Here is a 19875-nt window from a genome sequence, read left to right as displayed (position 1 = left end):
ATGGAGGCTGTAACACAGCAGTCCTTGAACAGCATTTCATTAACGTACCACAAGGCATGAGCCCCACTGGGGGTGACAGGAGATGCACAGCCAAGCCTGTAATTTAGAGATGATCTTGAACCAAAGCCTCAGATCCAGATAGCTCTTCTTTAAAGTTTCATGATGCTCATGATATCCCCCTACTTTACAGATTTCCTCTAATTTTGGGACCCTATTCTGAGGAGAGCAGAAAGTGCCCAGAAACTAAAAGGATTAAGTACTTCACTGGCTGAATAACCACTGCAGCTGGCCAGGGGAGAAGACTCACAGACAGCATGCAAAGTCCTCTTGTGAGTGTCATGTTTGAGCCTCACTTTTTAGATCATATCTTCAGGATTTTATGCATGGGCTTAAAAATGTGATGCTTTATAGCACCTGTTTTGTTGTGGGAGGCAGCTGGAGAGGAGCAAGTTTGTTAAAAATTATTTGCATTAGTTCTCTGGGGCTGATGCTGAATCCATTCTGTTTATACTGAGTAGGAATAACCACAAGAAATGAGAATACAGCTCTTTTCTACTACTTGTCCAAAAGGCTTGGCTGCTGGCAGAGGGAAATTTCACGTTAGCAGGATAGGAAAACCCACTTCCTCAAGTTCCTTTCCAAAACCCGAGGTCTGAAAGCACCTGAACTCTGGGAACTGGTACTCTTCTCCTTTCCAAATAAGTGTTAGTAGGATGGAATACGCAAAATAGCTCCTGTTACCACAGGCAGTTGCTATCTTTCCTGCCTGTCAATAGCAGATCATACTTTGTCTCCTGTCTCCTAGATAATAAACATCATCGCTTCACCTTTGTGCTGAGGGCAACCCTCCTATCCTCAAACTTGCCTCACAAGCACAAGCTGGGAACACTTTCAGGTGTGTTTTAGACTTGCTCATGTTACACATTGTTCTTCAACAATTGTTCAACAAGCATTGTTCAACTTCCCCAGACACCAGATCCTTGAAGATCACTAGGATCTCCCACCGAAATCATCTGAAGGCCTGGTGTGAGAAGGAGAGAGGGGTTTAGAAAGAAAAAAAAAAGAATCCAATCTCGGATGTAACAAATAGGTTTATAAAGCAAAACCATATGCTTATATTCTCAAAGTAGTCTAAGATACATGAAGTATCTGTATACAGCATAGCCAAATGTTTAGTCTAGCCTTTTTTTTTTCTCCAGTACCCCATGACCTATCAAACTGCTTGATTATTTGTTTCATATTGTGGAGGTTGGTTTTTACTCTGATCTGCTTCCCCTTCAGTCTGTTGGTGTATCCCCAGGCATGTACATGGATTATGGGGCAGCCCCACTCCTCTCAGGCCCACTGCTGGTGGTGTAGGGCTCACTGACCCTTTGTAGTCTATCCTCACGACTGTGTTTTGCTGCATTCTGTCTCCCAGATTCATAGAGGGGAAAACTTAAGTCCCTTTACAACAATGATTTGGTAAAATGTTTTCATTCTTTTTTAGAAAGGGAAATAAATAAATAAAATGAAAAAAAGAATTCCATTCCATTTATATTTTCTGTAAAAGTCCTTGCCTCAGTGAAGCAAAGGCTGTGATCCCCTTGTTCCTCCATTTTCATTGCTTTTGTCTTCAAGCTTTTCCACAAGTCCCACAGCAACGTGACTTGAACTGGGTGAGCTGGCAGAGTTTGAGCTGCTTCACTTTCTCACAGTACCTTGTGGTGTCTCTGCACTCCACTGCCGAAGGGGAAGCAAAAAGGAGAAATGGTGATGAAGCAATGAAAGAAGGATTTCTTACCTGAGAACATTTCATGGGGTGGCCAAGAGAGGGACCAAGACAACTTTGTGTTGGGAGGTCTCACTATGGGCATGAGCTTGACTTGCTGCAAAGACTAAGCAGGGACTTCAAGCAGCCAAAGGCTCAAGGGAGAACATGGTGGGCAGCCTGTGTTTTCAGAGCCTGGGGAGAGGGCTTCTGAGGCTGCTCCAATACTCTGTCAGTTTGTCATCTACCAGCATTTTAGGAAGGCTCTAGGAGTTTCATAACAGTTGTTAAACAAAAAATGAAGTAGTAAATAAAGCTGGAAACTTATTTTAACAGAGTATCTCAAAGGCACTTTGGCCAAACTTTTGCTTTTGAAGAGAGTGTGTGGAAGTGCCATGCCAGCTGACCAGGTGTTGTGTTGTGCTTTTCACGTGTGTGTTGCAGAACACACAGCCCAGGGTGAAGGTGTTCAGATGCTTTTTGAACTCCCTTAGCACTTAGGTCCTGGTATCATTTGGACAGTTTTTAAGGCCTGCAGCCTCCTGCTTTTGAGCTCCAGATTAGAAAACTGTCCAGTATCCCTGCCAGACTTCTTGTTGCCTGAGGGACTCCCACTTCCCATGCTAAGGATGGAAAGGGGTTCATCACTCAGCAGTTGTACAGCTCTCTCCAGTAATGTCTGTGCCAAATAACTCTACTATTGTCTAGAAGTGGGACATTTCTATATAGCAGGAAGAGGCTGGAGGGACAGCAAAGGTCTTGCTTGGCATCTGTGAGCTGCCTCAGCCCTTTCACTTCCATTAGGGCATCCCAAACTCAACTTATGTCTCTGGATCTGTGGAATCTGCTTTGCCTCTGCTAAGAGGGCGTGTCAGAGCTGGTGTGGCTGTAGGCAAGCACAGGCAGGTTCTACTGCTGCTTCTGTGATGATTGCACAGCAACTGGCTTGCGTGCTAGAGGACGGGATCTGCCCATCAAAATCAGCACGTGAAGTGGGAGCTGGGGCAAATGAAAAGACAGTGATTTAAACTTGTGCTGACTGGTGTTTCCCAAGCGGACATTGCGGTAGTGGGGGCATCATTTCCAAAGAGGCACGTTATCTGTTCTTTTTTGTTTTTTTAAATATTTGTAACTTTTCTAGTCCTTTGGCAGGCCCAGTTAGTTGCTTGTCACCTGAAAGCAAGCAGCCTCCAGTCCAGAAATCCTCATCATCAACCTACCCACTGGATTTAGACTTACTGTATTTTAACTATAGCCAGTAGTCTGTAATTTGTGTTTTTCTCTCTGTCTGTACTATTAACGTGGTAAAACTGCATCAGCCATTTCACATGCTATTAGCAAGGAGATGCAATCCCAGCACTAACACCATCTCCAACAAACTGCAATGGGCACCATTCCCCCTGGGGCATTGAGTTTTGGACACCACATTTTGTACATGTTCAGGCTGGAGGTTCCCCAGGATGCCCAGCTGCAAGGTCCAGTGCTGCATTTCTGAGAGACAGCTCTGCCTTCTTTCCTCCACCCGTGCCGCACTGCCTCCCCTCCTCTCAGCAATGTACCGTTTTCACAGGGCATGATGTTGCAGCGCTGCCAGTTCGCCGGCCGCGGCCGCCAAGAGCAGTAATGCTCCAGCACAGGCTTGTTGGTGCGGACGTGCACGCAGTCCACGCGCCGAGACTGGAAGCCGTAGTTTCCACATGTAGCCGTGCAGACAGTCCACAGGCTGACCCTCCAGTGCACGCCACAGATGTCGGTCCAGCAGTTCTGGGTGCTCAAAGGCCTGTGGGCAGGAGGGAGGGAGGGGTGACTTGTCACCATGCTGCCCAAGGAGCAAGTGCACGCCGCTCCAGGTGTCGTGCAAGCTCCAGGGACAGCAAGCCTTACACAGCACCTACACAGGTCAGGTCGTCAGTGGGTGCAAGCAGGCGTTAAGTCCAGTGCGCTGAAAGGCCGTTTGTAACTGCACTCAAGATCAGGTTCTCAGCGGGCACACACTAGTATAGCACTACTGCTAGAGCTAAATCACCGTTTGAACTATTTGAAGATTTGGCCAAAATGTCCTCTCCAAGAAGTGCCAAACCAGAGGCCCACTGAAAAGATGCGATGAGTGAAGTGGTGACCAGTAAGACCCAGCAGGGCTTTGTAACTTTTTTATGGCTTAACAGCCAGTGGGAACAAAACCAATTCTCTGAAACACTCCTTTTCCCATCAACGCAGCCTCACAGAAGATGCAGAGGCATACTTGGTTCCCACCTATTTGTCACACAGGTAATGAAAATACATGAGTGGAAGCCAACGAGCCAGTTAATTTTCAGTCATGATCAAACATGACTTACATACCTAAGTCTCATGTAAAGTAAATACGTCTTTACAATGTTGACAGTGGAGTTTGTCTGCAGCAAAACAAAAGCTGTGGAGTCCCTTTTTTCCCCCATTAGAGTTTGTGTTTAAATAAGAAAGGAGATGGAGATGGGCAGCTTAAGAAGAGCTAGCACAGTCTTTCAGTCAGGATTTGGCATCCCTAGAAGACTTTCCAGTTATTGGCCAGCTCACAGGAACAAATAGAGAAGCCTGGGCTTAAGCCTGGTGAGATTTGTACCACGTAACGGTAAGGGTTGCAGCATGACCTCTCTGTTACATAGGGGAAACCCAAAAGTTGTCAGTTAAGTCACTAGTCCATTCAACATCTCTGCAAAGAGTAGGGTTTCAGACAAGAGATTCCTGTCCTACCTTGGTAAGGCACTGCATTGATCCGGTGACACAGAGGTCCCATCTTTGGTCTGGCAAAATATCTGCCTGTGCTGTACAGCCAGTCGTGGCCCAATGCAAGGCCCATTACACTGTGAACACAGAAAAATCACTTGAGGGAGGTAAAAGGAAGGACATGCTCTCCTTTTGTAAGACTGCTGGTGAAATAAAGTGCATATTGCTGTGCAGTGACTATTGAGCTTTTGGGCACTTCCTGCACTTCTACAGGCTTAGAGGGCTGAGCACACATTCATCTTCTGTCCTACTTCATCTCCTCCAGCAGCATTAAAACTGCATTTCTGTATCTGCTCTGTAGATTCATTACCTCTCCTATTCAACAGTTCAATCTTAAACACATTTGTTAGGGCAAATAAAATGCGTTTATGTCATTAGCCAAGAGCCTATGATCCGTGCAGGAAATCTCAATACATTCCCTTTTATTGTGCATTTTGCAGCTTGTCCTATCACAATTCATGGGCAGATAATTAATAACCAAGAATGCACTGAGCCAAGAACATATTCCACTCCATTTAATAATTTAAAAGCATTGCAGGACAATAAACAAAAGCAGCAAGCATGACAAACACAGCGGATCTGCAAGCTTGCTTCAATACTGAGGTTATCCTAACCTATTCAAGCTTATCAATCACATGTACACTGTTTAACTTTTCTAACTGTCTGCTGTGATTAAATTGTAATTAGCTATAGGTATGAAGCATGTATTTATGTTCCTTTAAAATTATATTAACTGTTAGGAAACAGGTTTTTTGCTAAGTATCTGGAAATTATATTCAAGAACAGACTGAGGGTTGAAGAAGAGGACCTTAGTGTGAGGGAGAAATTTTTGCCAGGGGAGAGCTGCTGCCCCCTGCATCCCGCCATCAGTAGGAGCTGTATTTCACACTACCATGCACTCCTCAAATAATACTCCCTTCCTGTTGCTATTTCTTCCCTCCCTAACAGCTGGGGAGAGAAGCAGTGACTGCCAGGTTTCCAGTCAACATCCTTGTTGAGCAAGATGGACGGAAGTGTCATTAATTGGAGTACGTGGAGCACTTTTGAGGTATCTATCTGCAGGGTCTCTCAGTCCTCATCACCAGCAAGCCTGAGTCACTAGTTTTAAAACACTATGGGATTATACAGTGGAGATCAAAATGCCACTAGCATTAAGTGAATGAAAGTAATTCATTCTGGAGGTCGTGGTAGAGTAGGTCGTCTGTTTATTTTCTCTGTGGGTTGGGAAAGTTTCTCACTACACCTGGGAAACAGGGACCTGACACCCCATGATACTACCAAGAAGGTCATTGAGCCACTGAGTCAGTGCTATGTTCCTAACTGTAATTAGATAACAGTCTTCTGGCTCGGAGACTGAGCTGTACAGAATCATGTGGGACTTTTTTTTTTTTAAGCCAGGTAGAAGAAAAATTATAATGCACAGAGGTTAGGTCTAACAAATAAATGCAGACTTTTTGATTGTCTCAACTGAGTATGATGTCTTGGGGAACAATATAGCCCATAATAATCTACAAAATAATTGGTTTTTTGCAAGGATAATCCAGTCCTTGCCTGGAATTCCACAGAGAGTAAAAGTTTACTTCTCTCATATAAAAGGATAATTCCATGTTTTACTCATAAATGTAATATGATAAATCAATCACCTTTTATGAAAGAAATTTCCAAAATACACAGGCAAGAGTTAAGTTGTTTTCAAGTAGTGAACAATAACAAGTTCTAGTAGCTGAAGAAAACCTGGTGCAGTGCAATATATTGTGTGTATTACCCCGAGCAAATACAGAATGCCTGTGGTTATTAATAATGAACTATCATATTGCTCTAACCTCTAATACAATGAGATAGCATTTGCCATTGTTTTCAAACTGACCTGCCACAGGCTAATTAGAAAGGGAGGCAAAATATTTAATGATAGCTCACTATTTGTCAAGACTGATAGTTATTACTCTGGGAAATTATTTTCTTAGCCTCTTCTTGTGTGGTAAGAAACCTTGCTTCTATACCTTTATCTGACTCATCATTTTAATGACATGTATGACTGCTTTGGTTTTGTCAAACTGCTTTTTCTTTTTCCCTTTGAAAATGTTTATTTCCCCAAAAGTGACGTTAAAGTAGTATTGGTATCCGGCTTTAATCTCTAGCAGAATTGGCTTCTGTGGTTTTAACCCTGTCTGTCATTCACCCTGGAATGTTATACACCTGTGTGAATCTGGAGATCTTTGGACTAAAATCTGTGAGTTTTTACCCCTAAGTCTGGATTGTAGTGGTCTCATCAACCTTCACATATGGCTCAGTCAAGATGGAGTGGAGAGAAAAGGGAGGAAAGCACATAGTAATTGCTGGTCCCAGGTTATAACTGACTGCATATTGACAAGTATCTTTTCAGGAAATCTCATAGCTCACAGAGAGATAAAGACAAAACTCTTCTGTGAATTCCCACAGTAAAGCAATTTAACTCCAAATACTTGGAACATTTGGTATTTATGGAGTGAAGCTTTTTAACATCTCATCATTGTATGAAGCTGCAAAGAGAGAATCTGAAGATCTGCAAAACAGCATGAAGTAGTATGAAAATGCTTTTAGCTGTCCATTCTGCTTTTTGTCATGAAGTAAACCAAGAAAGCTCCCACTTTTTGGTGTTCTCAGGCAACATCAGTAACTTTGTAAAACTGGTTATTGTACAAACCCCCTGCCCCAAACCTATCACAGTTTTCAGTCCTGACTCCTGCCAGCCAAAACTGAAACACGCTTACTGGGTGGTTAGGGGAATTAAGACTTGGAGAAGGCTATTTCCCAGATGTGTCACCTGTCACTATAAAGAGGAGCTGCAGACCTTTCCATTGGGGATGATACAGCGGTCTGCAGTAAAAGTTCTGTTCACAAGCAGCATTTCTAGGGAATGTGGGAAGCTACAGAAATAAAAAAAAAAAAAAAAAAAAATTTGATGCAGTGCATCAAATAGAGTTGAATTTGCTGAGCAAATTAGTTGCCTCCTCAAAAGCCTGCAGACCATGACCTAAAGAGAACAGGGTGCAAAATCACTCCTCTCATTTTCTGTCACACTATGAGGCTGTCCTTGGATTACTGGCTTGTTCCTTACCTGGCCCCAGGAGGAGGCCACCCACTCAACACAGGGCTGCCTATTACAGTTCTGTGTGTCCACAGGGCGCTTGGACACCTGGGCACAAGCCTCATTTGACATTGAGACAGAGCTGCCTTTTGCTGTCAGGCGCTGGCACGTCACTCGCCGCATCTGGATGCCTCCACCACAGCTCTGTGTGCAAGGAGACCATGAAGTTACCATCCACCTGTGAGAGAAAGGCGAACAGGTCAGGGAGCAGATATGTGCCACTGTCTGCAGGATCACTGGTGTCAACAGGTCATTATGTATTGGACCAAAGAAAGGCAGCAATGGCTTGTTTCATGTAGGGTGCAATCCTGGAAGGTGCTGAGTGCCTCAGCCTCCCATAGTAGTCTCTGGAAACTGCTCAGAGGATGAAAGCTGAGAAAAGAGCACATTTTTCATTAAATTATCTTTCTCAAGGCTCTTTGGGCCCAGAATTCATTTTCTAGCCCTTAAGGCTGTTTTTAAAGACTTAGTTTATATTCTAGCCCAGGCACAGGGGTTGGGCATGGCTGCTCTCTGCCTCCACTGTGCCATGGAGGCCTTGGTCACACGCTACAGTCACAACACCAGCAATGACCAGTCAATTTACACCCCTTACTAGAGAATACTTTCTCTGTAAAGTTGCTGGAGTAGCTCACAGGCCACTTTGAACTTACTGCTGACACAATAGCCAAAAGCCTGCTGGGTCCTGTTGGTGCCTGCCTGCTCTGCTCTGCCTGTGACAGCTGGGATAATCCAGAAAAGCCTGAAGGCTGCTCAGGGATGGGGCCAATGCATAGTCAGACCAGGGACAAAGGACACTTTTCTTCTTTCCTTTTGAGCTCAGACCATGCAGTCACCAGCTGAGGCTCTGAATCCCTGTGTACTGGGGTTTAAAAAATCCAGTCTAACAAGCCTATAACAACAGAAAATAATAGTCCAGGTCCAAACTCTTACCAAGATGGACAACACATTTTGACTTTTTAAGGACCATTAAGTGAAACACTCAGACAACTGGGTTTGGAGAAGGAGGTAGGTAGGAACAGGAAGGATGGGACTGATTACTAGTTTTCTGAAGAGTTTTATAGTCGTCAGCTGTTTGCTTCATTAAGGTTCAGGATACTCAGGAGGATTTGTATGTTATTGGGAGGACAATAGTGCCTATCACGTCCCTCAGCAGCAGTGTTTATGATTATTTTATAAAATAAGCAATAAGAATTCTCCAGTCCTATGGAGAGGCATCCATTGCTATTCCTCAGTCTTCTGTGGGTGATTAACTGCTGCGGTCACAGAAACAAGTTTATGAACAAACACACTCCTAACATGGAAAACAAAAACAGTTACTTTTTTTCATGCAGTTTGGTGAGGTTGAATATTAAGTTTCTGAACCACTTATAAAGCTCTGCTCTGCATTTCAATCAACTTTTATTTCCAAGCTTACATCCCAGGAGTTTTTCAGGAGCTGAGGGAGGATTGTGGGTTGCATTACAGTTCAGGGAAGGTATAAAAAGACATAAAACATTCCCACGGAATTTACTGCCATCACCAAAGAAAACTGCTGTTAATAAGCGTGTTTCATATTTCATCAAATCTCTTTTGGTTTCCTTATGACTCAGCTGGCAACTCAGAAAACATTTGCCTGCAAAGAGGGATAGGAACATATTTTAAAAGGTAATTAAACAGAACCTTGCCATATACCCAAGATACAGCATGAGTGGTAAATCTGGCTGCTTACTTCTCATCAGGTTGCTTAGCACCTCTCCTTGCCTTAGCTTAGACTCTCTTTTTAATACAAGTCCCAAATCACTGTTGAATTACAGAAGTGGTACTATATTTCTCTTGAGATCCTGACAACTTTTAAGTGCTTGTATACTGAAACACACCATGTCCATAGTGGTAATAAGGGAGAAGAGGGAGCAAAAACTCAGGAAAATATGGAAAAGCACATTTACACATCTCAGCTAAGGAGTCACTGAATTGCAGAAGTAGGACATTTTTAATATGGAGGAAGTATAACACTACACTGACTCTCTGGATAGGCACTTAGGATGTATTCTTTGCACCAAAGGGTGTCAAAGAAGGAAAGTGTTTTGTGTAGGGAGGAAGCAGCAGAGGAAGAGGTAAGTGTAGTCAGAAGTTTTTCAAGCTGTCCTGGCTCCATTGTATTTAACAGTAACTGAAAAACAGGATTACAGGGGCAGAGAGCTACAATCCCAAGGAAACCACAAGCTAGCAATTTCCAAAAGGAACCAGAACTCAGTCTGACCCCCTTCATGCCCACTAGATCTGATGGAGTGTACCCATTTTACAAAAGACTTTTCCCCTCTGCTAAGGGAATTCTTTGCAGCTGCAGCTACAGTCCTGCCCCTATTGATGTTCAGGCAACACAGGAACTCAGAATAAATCCCCAAAACAGCTGTTAAACCTAGCTTCTAGACTTCTTTTTTGTTATATTGTTGGGATAAACTGGTATAAAGCCATGTGGAACACAAAAAAGATATGATGCTACAGTTCTTGGGTGACGAAACTCCCATATGTACAGAGGTCAGAACAGGCATGATATTTACATACAACATACGGTGAGGCTGGAATCACCCAAGACAACTCAAGCTGTCAACTTTGCTAATAAAGAGTAGGCAATAGCTTCTCTATTATTTTCTAACCTAATTACTAGAGGAGTAAACTCTCTTTCTACCATATGCTGTCAATGTTTTCCATAGATCTTGCTACAGATTCCCAACTGTCTAGGTTAAGTACTTAATTCCCTTTTAGCCATGACTTTTCTCCAGACAGGCACCAGAGAGGCTGCAATGGCATCATGTCCAGTGCAAAGCAAGCACATCTTAAAAACATGAATTTTAACATGAGACAGACGAACCTTGAAGGGCAGTCTCTCCTGTTGCATGCAACGGGATGCAGAGCTGGCTTGGGCTTCTCTTTGCAGTGGGATATGTTGACTTCAACCCCATCCAGTAAACAACTCAGCTGGGGCAGCTGCACTCCTTTGTGGCCACAGGAAGCCGAACAAGCCATCAGCTTGTCCACTGACCATCGGTATTCTGCCAAAAATTGTGAAAGACACATTAACACTCAAAAACTGCCAGCAAGAGACCCTTAGAAAGAAAGAGTCAGAGTTGTACTCTGGGATGAAGTATCTGGAGTTGGTGTCTCATGTGAAGGGGAGCTACCTACACCTACAAGGCATCAGGCAATGAACAAAGAAGAAACAGGATTCCAGCTGATATAAGCCACAAACTGACTTTGGTGTAACAAACCAAATTTTTTGGTGCTTGGAAGCATCGGGAATGGAAAGCGAATGACATGGTAGAGCAGTTAAGTGAAGCCAGATGCCAGTTATGCAGGACATTGCATTTATATTTTTAAAGGGATGTCATTTAGTGAAGATGTGGTTAACTGCAGTTACCAACAGTATCTACGATTCTATGATCTTAGAACAGTCTGTTTCTCACCAGATAGATCATATAGGTCATCCATCCTGAAGATGAATGGGGCAGTTGCAACACGCTTAAAATTTAAGGAAAAGTTAAATTCTTCTCCACTCCATCCCTGACAATTGGAAGAATGAAAGCTACATATTCTGTTCAAACCCATGTGCACTGGTTCTGTTTGTGGTTTTATCATCTTCAGCTTATTTCTAGGGTAAATGTAACCCTTGCAGCATTTTAACAAGTGAAGGGTTCCCAAGCAAGAATAAACTGTGAAACGCTGACTTTAACATATTAACAGAGAGGCTTCTCATTTTAAGGGTTAAAGCTGTGACACCTCTGTCTTGAATTTCTGGACAAGAAAATTGTCCAGACTCCACAAGCATTAAGTACAGCTTGAATCAGTAAGGTGTGTTTTATGCTCAGCACTGCAGAAATATCAGGTGTTATTTTGGTGAAGTCAAACCTAAGACACTGTAAGGTACCTGGTAGTCTTGCAAATCTATATGCATGGCAGTAAAACATCAAAACATCTATTTCCTGCTGCGCACGACAGTCCTGGTTTCATAGAAGAGAAATCCAGTGCAGGGAAGTCCTTGGCAAGAGCTTCACAGGACAACAGGCCTGAAAATGGAAAGTTACCTTGTATAGCCAAGGAAGTTTTTTGTGTGAGCGAGCCAGCCTCATTCTGAGCAAGGCAGCTGAATTCACCATCAGCAGCATCACTGACGTTGAGTATCTGAAGAATCCGGCCCGCTGCCAGGAGGCGATGCTGCAGGCTGAGAGGCTCACCAGAGTAAAGCCAGGTGATGTTTGGGGTTGGATGACCATCCACAGCACAACCTAAAAAACAGGGACATGAAAGAAACCTGCTGAATACTGAACTTGCTGCAAAATTACATGATTTGAAGTGGTCAAAATTAGGGGAAAAAGTTGATTCCATCCTATTTTCTCCTCATTTTCTCATAGTGAAATACAGGAATACTATGGTAATTAATACCTTTCTCATCAGCTGAAAAAAAAAATTGTCCAAGAGCCAGTTAGTCGGCCATATGAAAATCTCAGATCAATTTGGAAATATTTATATTAGGCCTTCTAAGGTTCCCATTATTTTGGATCATGCTCATTTTAGTACTGAGGAAAGTGGGATAGGGAGGTTACACACTTAGCATAAGCTCAAGGAGCACGCTTGAACAAGCAATACAAACAGAACTTGGTTTCCAAACCTCCTATTAAATCTTCCTCTCTTGTTTTTTATATTAAAAATCAGAAGTTTTTTTTATGCAAAATTTTTGTTACACAAAAAACTCTAGAAAAAACGAAGAGATAAAATTGAGCCTTTAGAGGTTTTTTTCATCACAGCAATGGGCAATTATCCGAGCAACAACAAACCAAAACCAGCAACTGAAAAAAACCTGCTGTTCTGAAGCATTGTATGGGTATGCCTATAGATCATCAGCACAGCTGATGAGGTTTAGGTTCACAGTGAGTTTTTTGACTGCTGCTGAGGGACAATGTAAGATACTATTTCCTGTGGTCCTCATACCAGCTGCACACTTTGCCAGTTTGATGAATTGCAGAAGATTTTGTGAGAGTTGCATATCCCAGGAAAGACAACTAAGTTGCCTTACGTATTTCCTGGGGAAAAAGAAATAACTAGGCAATTCCTATGGTGTAACCCCTCCACACCAATTGCAGGAGTGGGGAGCCAGAAAAGCCATATGCAAGGAATGGCGTATATTACTTGGGCTGCTTGTGGCTTAGGCTAGTCCTACACTTCTATGCATCTCACTGATATGTGTTTCTGTGAATGCAATCTATACTGATTGCTTGTTTGTTATGCTGCAGCTTTACACTGATTTGTTTATGTTAGTATGTATGTGATGTGTAATGAATGACTTTATTGTATACAAAATCCCTTCTGGAAGAAGTGTATTATATAAACAAACATAACATATATACATGAACATTTATACTAGCACTGTTCAAAAGGAATGGGATAAAAAAAGTAAGAGTACAAATTTAAAATACTAAAAGATGGAAGACTGTTTAAGATTAAGGGATAATCCATCAGCTGATATTTCTTCATTGTTATCCACATGTTTGATTATTATTTATTATTCACTGAGTCAATAAGGATGCAAATATGGTGCCTTTGTAGCTGCATTACACAATGAACAGAGACTGCAATATGACATTCTTTTACCGTTCTTCCATTTATTCTTGTCTGTCCACCTGAGGAGATCCTCAGTTAAAATATACTGAGCAAGTACTGCTCCTACAAGACAGGTAAGATGACTTACAATTGCTGCAGTCAAGATTTTATTTAAATATACATTTTTTCATTAAAATTTGTCTATACCTTACTGAGGTGCCTATCACTGCAAGAAGAATAATACCATTTTCATTAATCTACCAGGGAAGGCTGAACAGTTTCATTTCCAACCATCGTCAAGTCCAATTTCTTGAGACTTGAGGAGCACATTTCTTTGCTTAGGAATCCTTGCTGACCTTCTTTTGAATTTGGTCATATCCCTAAACTAACACTAGGGACTGGGCTACTGTATTCTTTACTTGTCTGTCTTTTGCCACTAATCATACCTCCAGTTACACTATTCCTATAGCAGAAGATGCTGCCTTGCCAACAACAATTGAAGCTTTCTTGCTCATACAAAGCAGAAGAACTCATACAAGATTGAAAAAGCCAGTGGTGACCCATGGCATGTCCCAGCCATTTTCATGCTGAGAGGTAGATCCAGGCACTGGGGACACCCCATCTGCCACTCAGGAGGATGAATACTGAACCTCTCACCGGTGCAGTGGCTACATGGGTCTTTGCTCTGTCCCCTGTTGCAGGCAATCCCTGCCTGCATGCACCCGCAGTGGGAAGGGTGTGGGATGAATAAAGCTGCCCCTCGGGACTGGTTCATTCTGTGTGAAATCGGTTGTACAGAGATCAAGAACTCCGCGGCGGAAGGCAAGTGATGCACACAGTAGGCTCTGCAGTTTCAATGACAATGTTTTCACTGGCAAAGAACTAGTTAATGCAGCTAAAAAAAAAGAAGGAATAAAAGGAAGAAAAAGGCAGAATGAGAGAGTGCACACTTCTCACAGTGGTCTCCCCTCTTTCCTTTTCCCACTTTTATTTATAAGGGTAAAGAGTGTAAGTAAGTAAGGGTGCTCTGTTTTGATTTCTTTGGCAGGGTCTAATGCAGTTTTGCCCTTGGCAGTTGTCTCCCCAGTGCTCGCTGCCTGACCACAAAGACACAGCTTGCTTTGCTGTTCAGTCTTTTTTCCTATTTCTGTAAGCACTCTATTTATTCCTGCTATGCTTCACTTTATGTTATTCCTTTTTTCCTGAGTACTGACATGTTTTTTACTACTCTGGTTCTGAAAAACAACTAATTCAATCTCCAAGATACTCATTCTCAAGTAAGTGAGTGATGTGAAAGATTTCAGCCTCACAGGTTTAAGGCTGCCTAAGTTAAAACCAATGGAAAACAAAGGAATATATAGGACATGGACGAACTTAACAGTAAGTGGCTATATGATTTTTGCCTACAGTATTCTACTTTTTTATAGTTTGCCTGTCTTTTAAGATAATTGCAGAGGTTTCCAAAGGTCAGCACATAGCCGTGACAACTGACAGATACATGCTGTGAGCTCAGTTTTACTGTTTGCGTTTTTAAACAGTCTGCACAAGATAAATGAAGAAAGCAGAAAGGTCAGTTAAACAACAGAGGAACTGAAATTGACCAGTGTGCAAATGGTCCTAGTTCCTGCCTGTTTTTCTTTAAAAATTTTATTGTCAGGCAAAACATTATAGTCTTCCTAGTACTGACTATATTACTTGCCTTAGATATTATTTCTCCTTCCAAAATGTATATATAAAACATTAGCTAGAGGAGCAGCCAGTAATCAATAATATGGGGGGAAAACCCCGACTCCTGTTTGATAGATATGTTCTACCAGTGAGTAATTATTACTTTTTTAAACATTTAACAATAAAACTTTACTAACACCTATGAGACTCATATGTAATTGATACTCCTGATTTGTGTATGCAGAACAAGCATCAATCACATTTCACAAGTCACATTTCCTGTATGTTTCCCACATGTATGGATGGGATGCATAAGCTATGGGATAATGTTTTGTACATATTAAATGAGAACTAGAGTACAATAAAAAACCACGTTCCTTTAATATCCCCTTCTCACATCCCAGGAATAATTTTAATACCATTTAATGCTGATTACCAGCACCTATTCTCTATTTCCTCCCATCCCTGTGGACATTTGACTGTTTTATCCTTCCAAAGCTCAACACCTGTCCCTATAACGCCTGAGAAGGAAAAACCGTTTGTTTCCAGACACCACCAGCTACTGCAGAGCTTTAGTGCATCAGAACCCTTGGGAAGGTGAGGAGGTAACATTTTGGGGGGACTGTTTCTGAGCAGTGAAAGCTCTGGCATGAGGAGGCCCCTCTCCTTCAGTCCTTCTTAAGTAGAGAAAGAAAATATTGCCTTCAACCTCCCTTCCAAAGTCTACTGTGACTCTGAATCCATCCAAAGCCAGAATGAGTCACAGATGTGCAAAAGCTGGAGCTACTAACAAAAATCTAATGCAAATTTTATCTTTTATTAGAGAAAATGTTAATATTTCAAGGATAAAAAGGGAGTATTTGGAAAGGGAAGACCAATGCTTCACAACAATGCCAATAATTTATTGAAAGGAAAAAGAAATGCACAATGCGGGCCAAATTCAGCTCTCTATTATACCTCTGCAACACTTTCTGTATGACTCTAGCTGCAGAAAGACTCTGGGCTACTGTGCTAATGCTAAGAGAACAAAACATGAAGCATGCATCACTCTTTCAATTGCAGACCTGAACAACAGGAAAAAAACAAGTGCACAGGCTGTTGACTTTAGGATTTGTTTTCTTAGCATTCCTTTTTTTAGCAGCCTGATACCTCAAATCAGCAAAACTGTATGGAAAGCAATGGTGAAAACATTAAACAAGTTTTGCAAGTACTAAATACTGTTCATAATACAAGTAAAAAAATACAAAAAATATATTTATTCTTAAAACATATTATTTTCATGCATTCATATTTGTCTAATGAATAGGTCTCTAATTTACTATGAACCAGCTGATTAAACCCAGGCAGTATTTCTAATATTTGTTAGAGATGGAAACTGAGTGAAGACTTCAGGTCAAGATGAGGAATTTGAAATTTCTTTAAACAAAAGAGTCCTACAGTATGAGCTCCTGAAACTATTTAGCTTTCCAACTGTAGACCTGAAGCTGCTGTGCTGTGGGAGGTAAGGGCACCTTTTCCATTCTCCCAGTAGCTAACCAAGGCACATGGAGGTGCATGCTGTCTTACCTGAGGCCAAGCCACGTGACAGCAGTGGAGCTGGAAATCAAACTCTTGCATTCTTACTGTCAGGCCAACACTGTCATCTTTGGAAATAATTTCCTATTTAAGATATAGGTCTAGATAGCATAGCCTGGGTATAAACACACACTGTGGTATGCAGTTTGGATCCATCGGTATTAATGATCAACTACATGCTTGTATCTTAAAAAGCTACATGCATGTATCTGAAAATTCAATTTTACACCCTTGCTATTCATCAGTGACGAATCCTTGCAAAATAGGTGATTTTTTTTGCTGCATTAGTTCAAAATACTTTGGATCAACAAAGAAAGGCTGAGTTTGAAAAACAGTAAGCATCCCAATCGGTTAAGGACTGTATGTTTCAGGATATCACAAAGTGCAAGAAATGTGGCACAGAAAGTTAACAGAAAACTTCAGCTAGACTTACAAACCAGAGGCCCTTGCCTCTGCAAGTCACAGACATGTACCTATCCAAATGTAAAATTGGGAGATGAGAGATGATTGCGGACTACCATTTGAAATGCCTAGCAAAGGAGGAAACAAGGGATTTGTCAGCAGAATTATTGATTATATTAAAACTGAAATAAAGCAAGCTAAAAAAGATATTCTGTGATTCTGTATATATTTTACTGAACTCTGTATATATTTTACTGAACTCTGACAGAAAAGTTGGAGTTAAAAACTTTTTTAAGTTAAAACTGTGTTAAAACAATAAATATAATACAGCTACAGGATTTGAAACCTGACAGTATTTATTTCCACTCTAATCTCCGCATTCAAAGAGTTAAAGGATACTTTCAAAACAGAAAAAAGATTAAAGATGAAATGAAGAACAAAATGCTTGGAACAAAATGTAGAGAAGCCACAGATCAATCTGAACAGATACAAACTTGTTGGTGAACTACTATTTTGTTGGTCACACTGTACTGCTGTGTTCATGCTTTGTAGGTGAGGTCAGACTGGCAGAGTTTCCTAATACTTCCCTAATTTCCTGTCATACCTGATTTTCTCCTTAGGTGACTGAAATGAGAAATGCATGTTAAACCTAAAACAGAGTTAAATTTAATTCTGTCCTGTAACTAACATAAGGAAGAAAATTTGACAGGATGTATTCAACTTTGTGAAATGCTATCAAACCAAACGAAGGCAGGTAAGAGCATGTCTGAAAGTCATATGTATGTAAAACCCATTTTGCTGAACTGGCAAAACTCAGAGACAAGTCTTTATAGTTCGTCTTATGGGGAAAGATTTTTCAATGTAATACAAAGTGTAAATTTAAGCAGGCACTGAACTCAGGGCATTATGCAAATGAGTTCTCAGTGCTTTCATACACTGAATGAAATAAAACTTATAAAAGGTAATGTGATCCTGAAAATTCCCAAAAGAAAGAATTAATGTTAATGTAAGTATAACCTTTATTTTTAATAGTCTAAAGGAGGTTAAATTAACATGAATTTACGCTAGACATGGGAAACTATGTATTTAGAAATTCTTGAAATAGGCTAATTCAGCTGATGACAATAGCATTTTAAAAAAAGAAGGTATTTTAAATAACGATTTATGGCTCCAAAGGAGCAGTTGAAACTTACTATACTAAACATATGACCTGATTTTTAAACAGTTCTCAGAACAGCTAAACTGGTTACCCAGTGCCACACATGTTGTTATTAGGTATCATTTACATAGCATTGCAAATTTACACCATATTCAACAAAAGTCGAGTTTAGGCCCATTCCCTGCCCCACAGAGGTTGTAAAAAATGTTCCCAGATATACAGCCACATGGTGGGCCCATTAAAAAAGCAAGGGAATTTTCAAGCTCTGGTAGTAATACTGTATTCTAAAAATTACTTTGACAGTGGGAATCCTACACACAGAGAATCTTGTGTTAATAAGGACTGGGCTGAAAACAATCACCGATGGCAAATCACGAAACCAAATCCCACGAGAATGGATACAGCATGCTAAGCTAACTCTGATGGGTTCATTCAGTGCCTGACAAAGATGGAAAAGAACTGCCCTTCAGTATGACCTTCTTCATCATTGCTACAACTCCAGATTAATTGTACATACATAAATGTACAAGTACATTTATGGGGGAAAAATAACACTGAAAAGCGGGACGTGGAGCAAGCACTGAACAACAGTATAGCACAAGGAGTTCAACCAAAGGCAGAGCTAGAGCTAGTGTGTAATGTGACTACCAGCCCAAGCTGCAAAGGTCAGCGATGCTGTAGAAATCTTTCTGTATTTCTTAAGCCTATGTAAACTTGCTATATCCTGAGACACCAGCAGCTCAGGAGAATTCCGGTGGTGCAAGGGAAAAACGAACGCAGAGCAGGGGAGGTGGAGGGCAGAAAGATGCAGGAAAGCCAGTGCTGCTTGCTCCAGAGGGGTGTAACCTCTACGATACTAACAAAGTGCTGTAGCTGTTTGGGAGAGGTTTGAGAACCACCATGGAGGGACAGGGTGCTTCAAAACTTAGAATGGATAAGTCCTTTAGTCAACAGGTCAGAAATCCCACAGTGATTGAAAACTCCCTTAACACTTACTCTAGAGCAGAGCTTGTTGTGCAAGAGGCTGACAGATCTTTTGTGTGAAGGAGCTGGCAGAATGACAAGTCTCCAGACTGGCATACTGGTGACAAGTCTGATACCCCTAGTTTTTCACCAGAACTTGCCTCAGTGGAGCTTCTGCATCATTTATATCTATGTTAGAACAGAATCTAGGCCAATGATCCAGGAAAAGCCTAGAGACAAAGGTTCAAGAGCTGCAGCTCTTACCACAAAACCAAAAATTAAACAGATGTTGCCCCAGAGGCCAGTGATATTATTTTATGCGGCAACATTCTGGACCACTGCTGTAGATCAGTGGTTCTCAGATTAGCTCATTCATGGCACCAAAAAGCAGTCAGGAAAAAACCCCAAGGCAGCAGATTGCCTTGAGAACCTTGCTCTTTTGATTCCGCTTTCAGAGCTTGGCAGTGGAGGGACCAGTGAAAAACACTGTATCAGTGTGGTCAAAACGTTCAACCAAACAGAGGTATCATCCTCAACCATATACGCTGAAATGGACACAGAATGTATATTCAAATGAAAAGCCACACATTTCAGTGAAATGCTACAGTGTAGTCTGACGTAGAAGAAAGATACTGCAATACTATATGAACTTCATACAATATTTAGAATGTGATCAATGTAATGGGGTCTGATTGGGAAATTAATTGCAATGATAATGGCTTACCCTTGATATTATTTTAATTTTAATCTTTACAGAAATGTCACTTACATGGGAAGTGTATAAATGTGTCTCATAGATAGTGTGACAAGGTAGAATTTTCACCAAAACAAAAGTGGAAGGGAATGGAAAACACAATTAACAGGACAGATTATCCCATGAATGCACCTGGT

General features: G+C 41.3%; 1 protein-coding gene across 1 annotated transcript in view; it reads right to left on the bottom strand.

Moving 5' to 3' along the window:
* Positions 1 to 1615: 1615 nt before the first annotated feature.
* ADAMTSL1 (ADAMTS like 1) overlaps positions 1616 to 19875 on the bottom strand; it is a gene marked incomplete at both ends in the record, with an annotated part of 200758 nt that continues 182498 nt past the window's right edge. The window contains 6 exons of the mRNA XM_082013297.1: positions 1616 to 1722; positions 3310 to 3530; positions 4481 to 4590; positions 7611 to 7818; positions 10495 to 10675; positions 11705 to 11905. Of these exons, the coding sequence (XP_081869423.1) occupies positions 1616 to 1722; positions 3310 to 3530; positions 4481 to 4590; positions 7611 to 7818; positions 10495 to 10675; positions 11705 to 11905 (1028 nt within the window). The remainder of the gene's footprint in view (positions 1723 to 3309; positions 3531 to 4480; positions 4591 to 7610; positions 7819 to 10494; positions 10676 to 11704; positions 11906 to 19875) is intronic.

This window comes from Phaethon aethereus, assembly GCF_964289735.1.
Source record: "Phaethon aethereus genome assembly, chromosome: Z".
Classification (NCBI taxonomy): domain Eukaryota; kingdom Metazoa; phylum Chordata; class Aves; order Phaethontiformes; family Phaethontidae; genus Phaethon; species Phaethon aethereus.
This window is presented reverse-complemented; position numbering and strand designations above follow the sequence as displayed.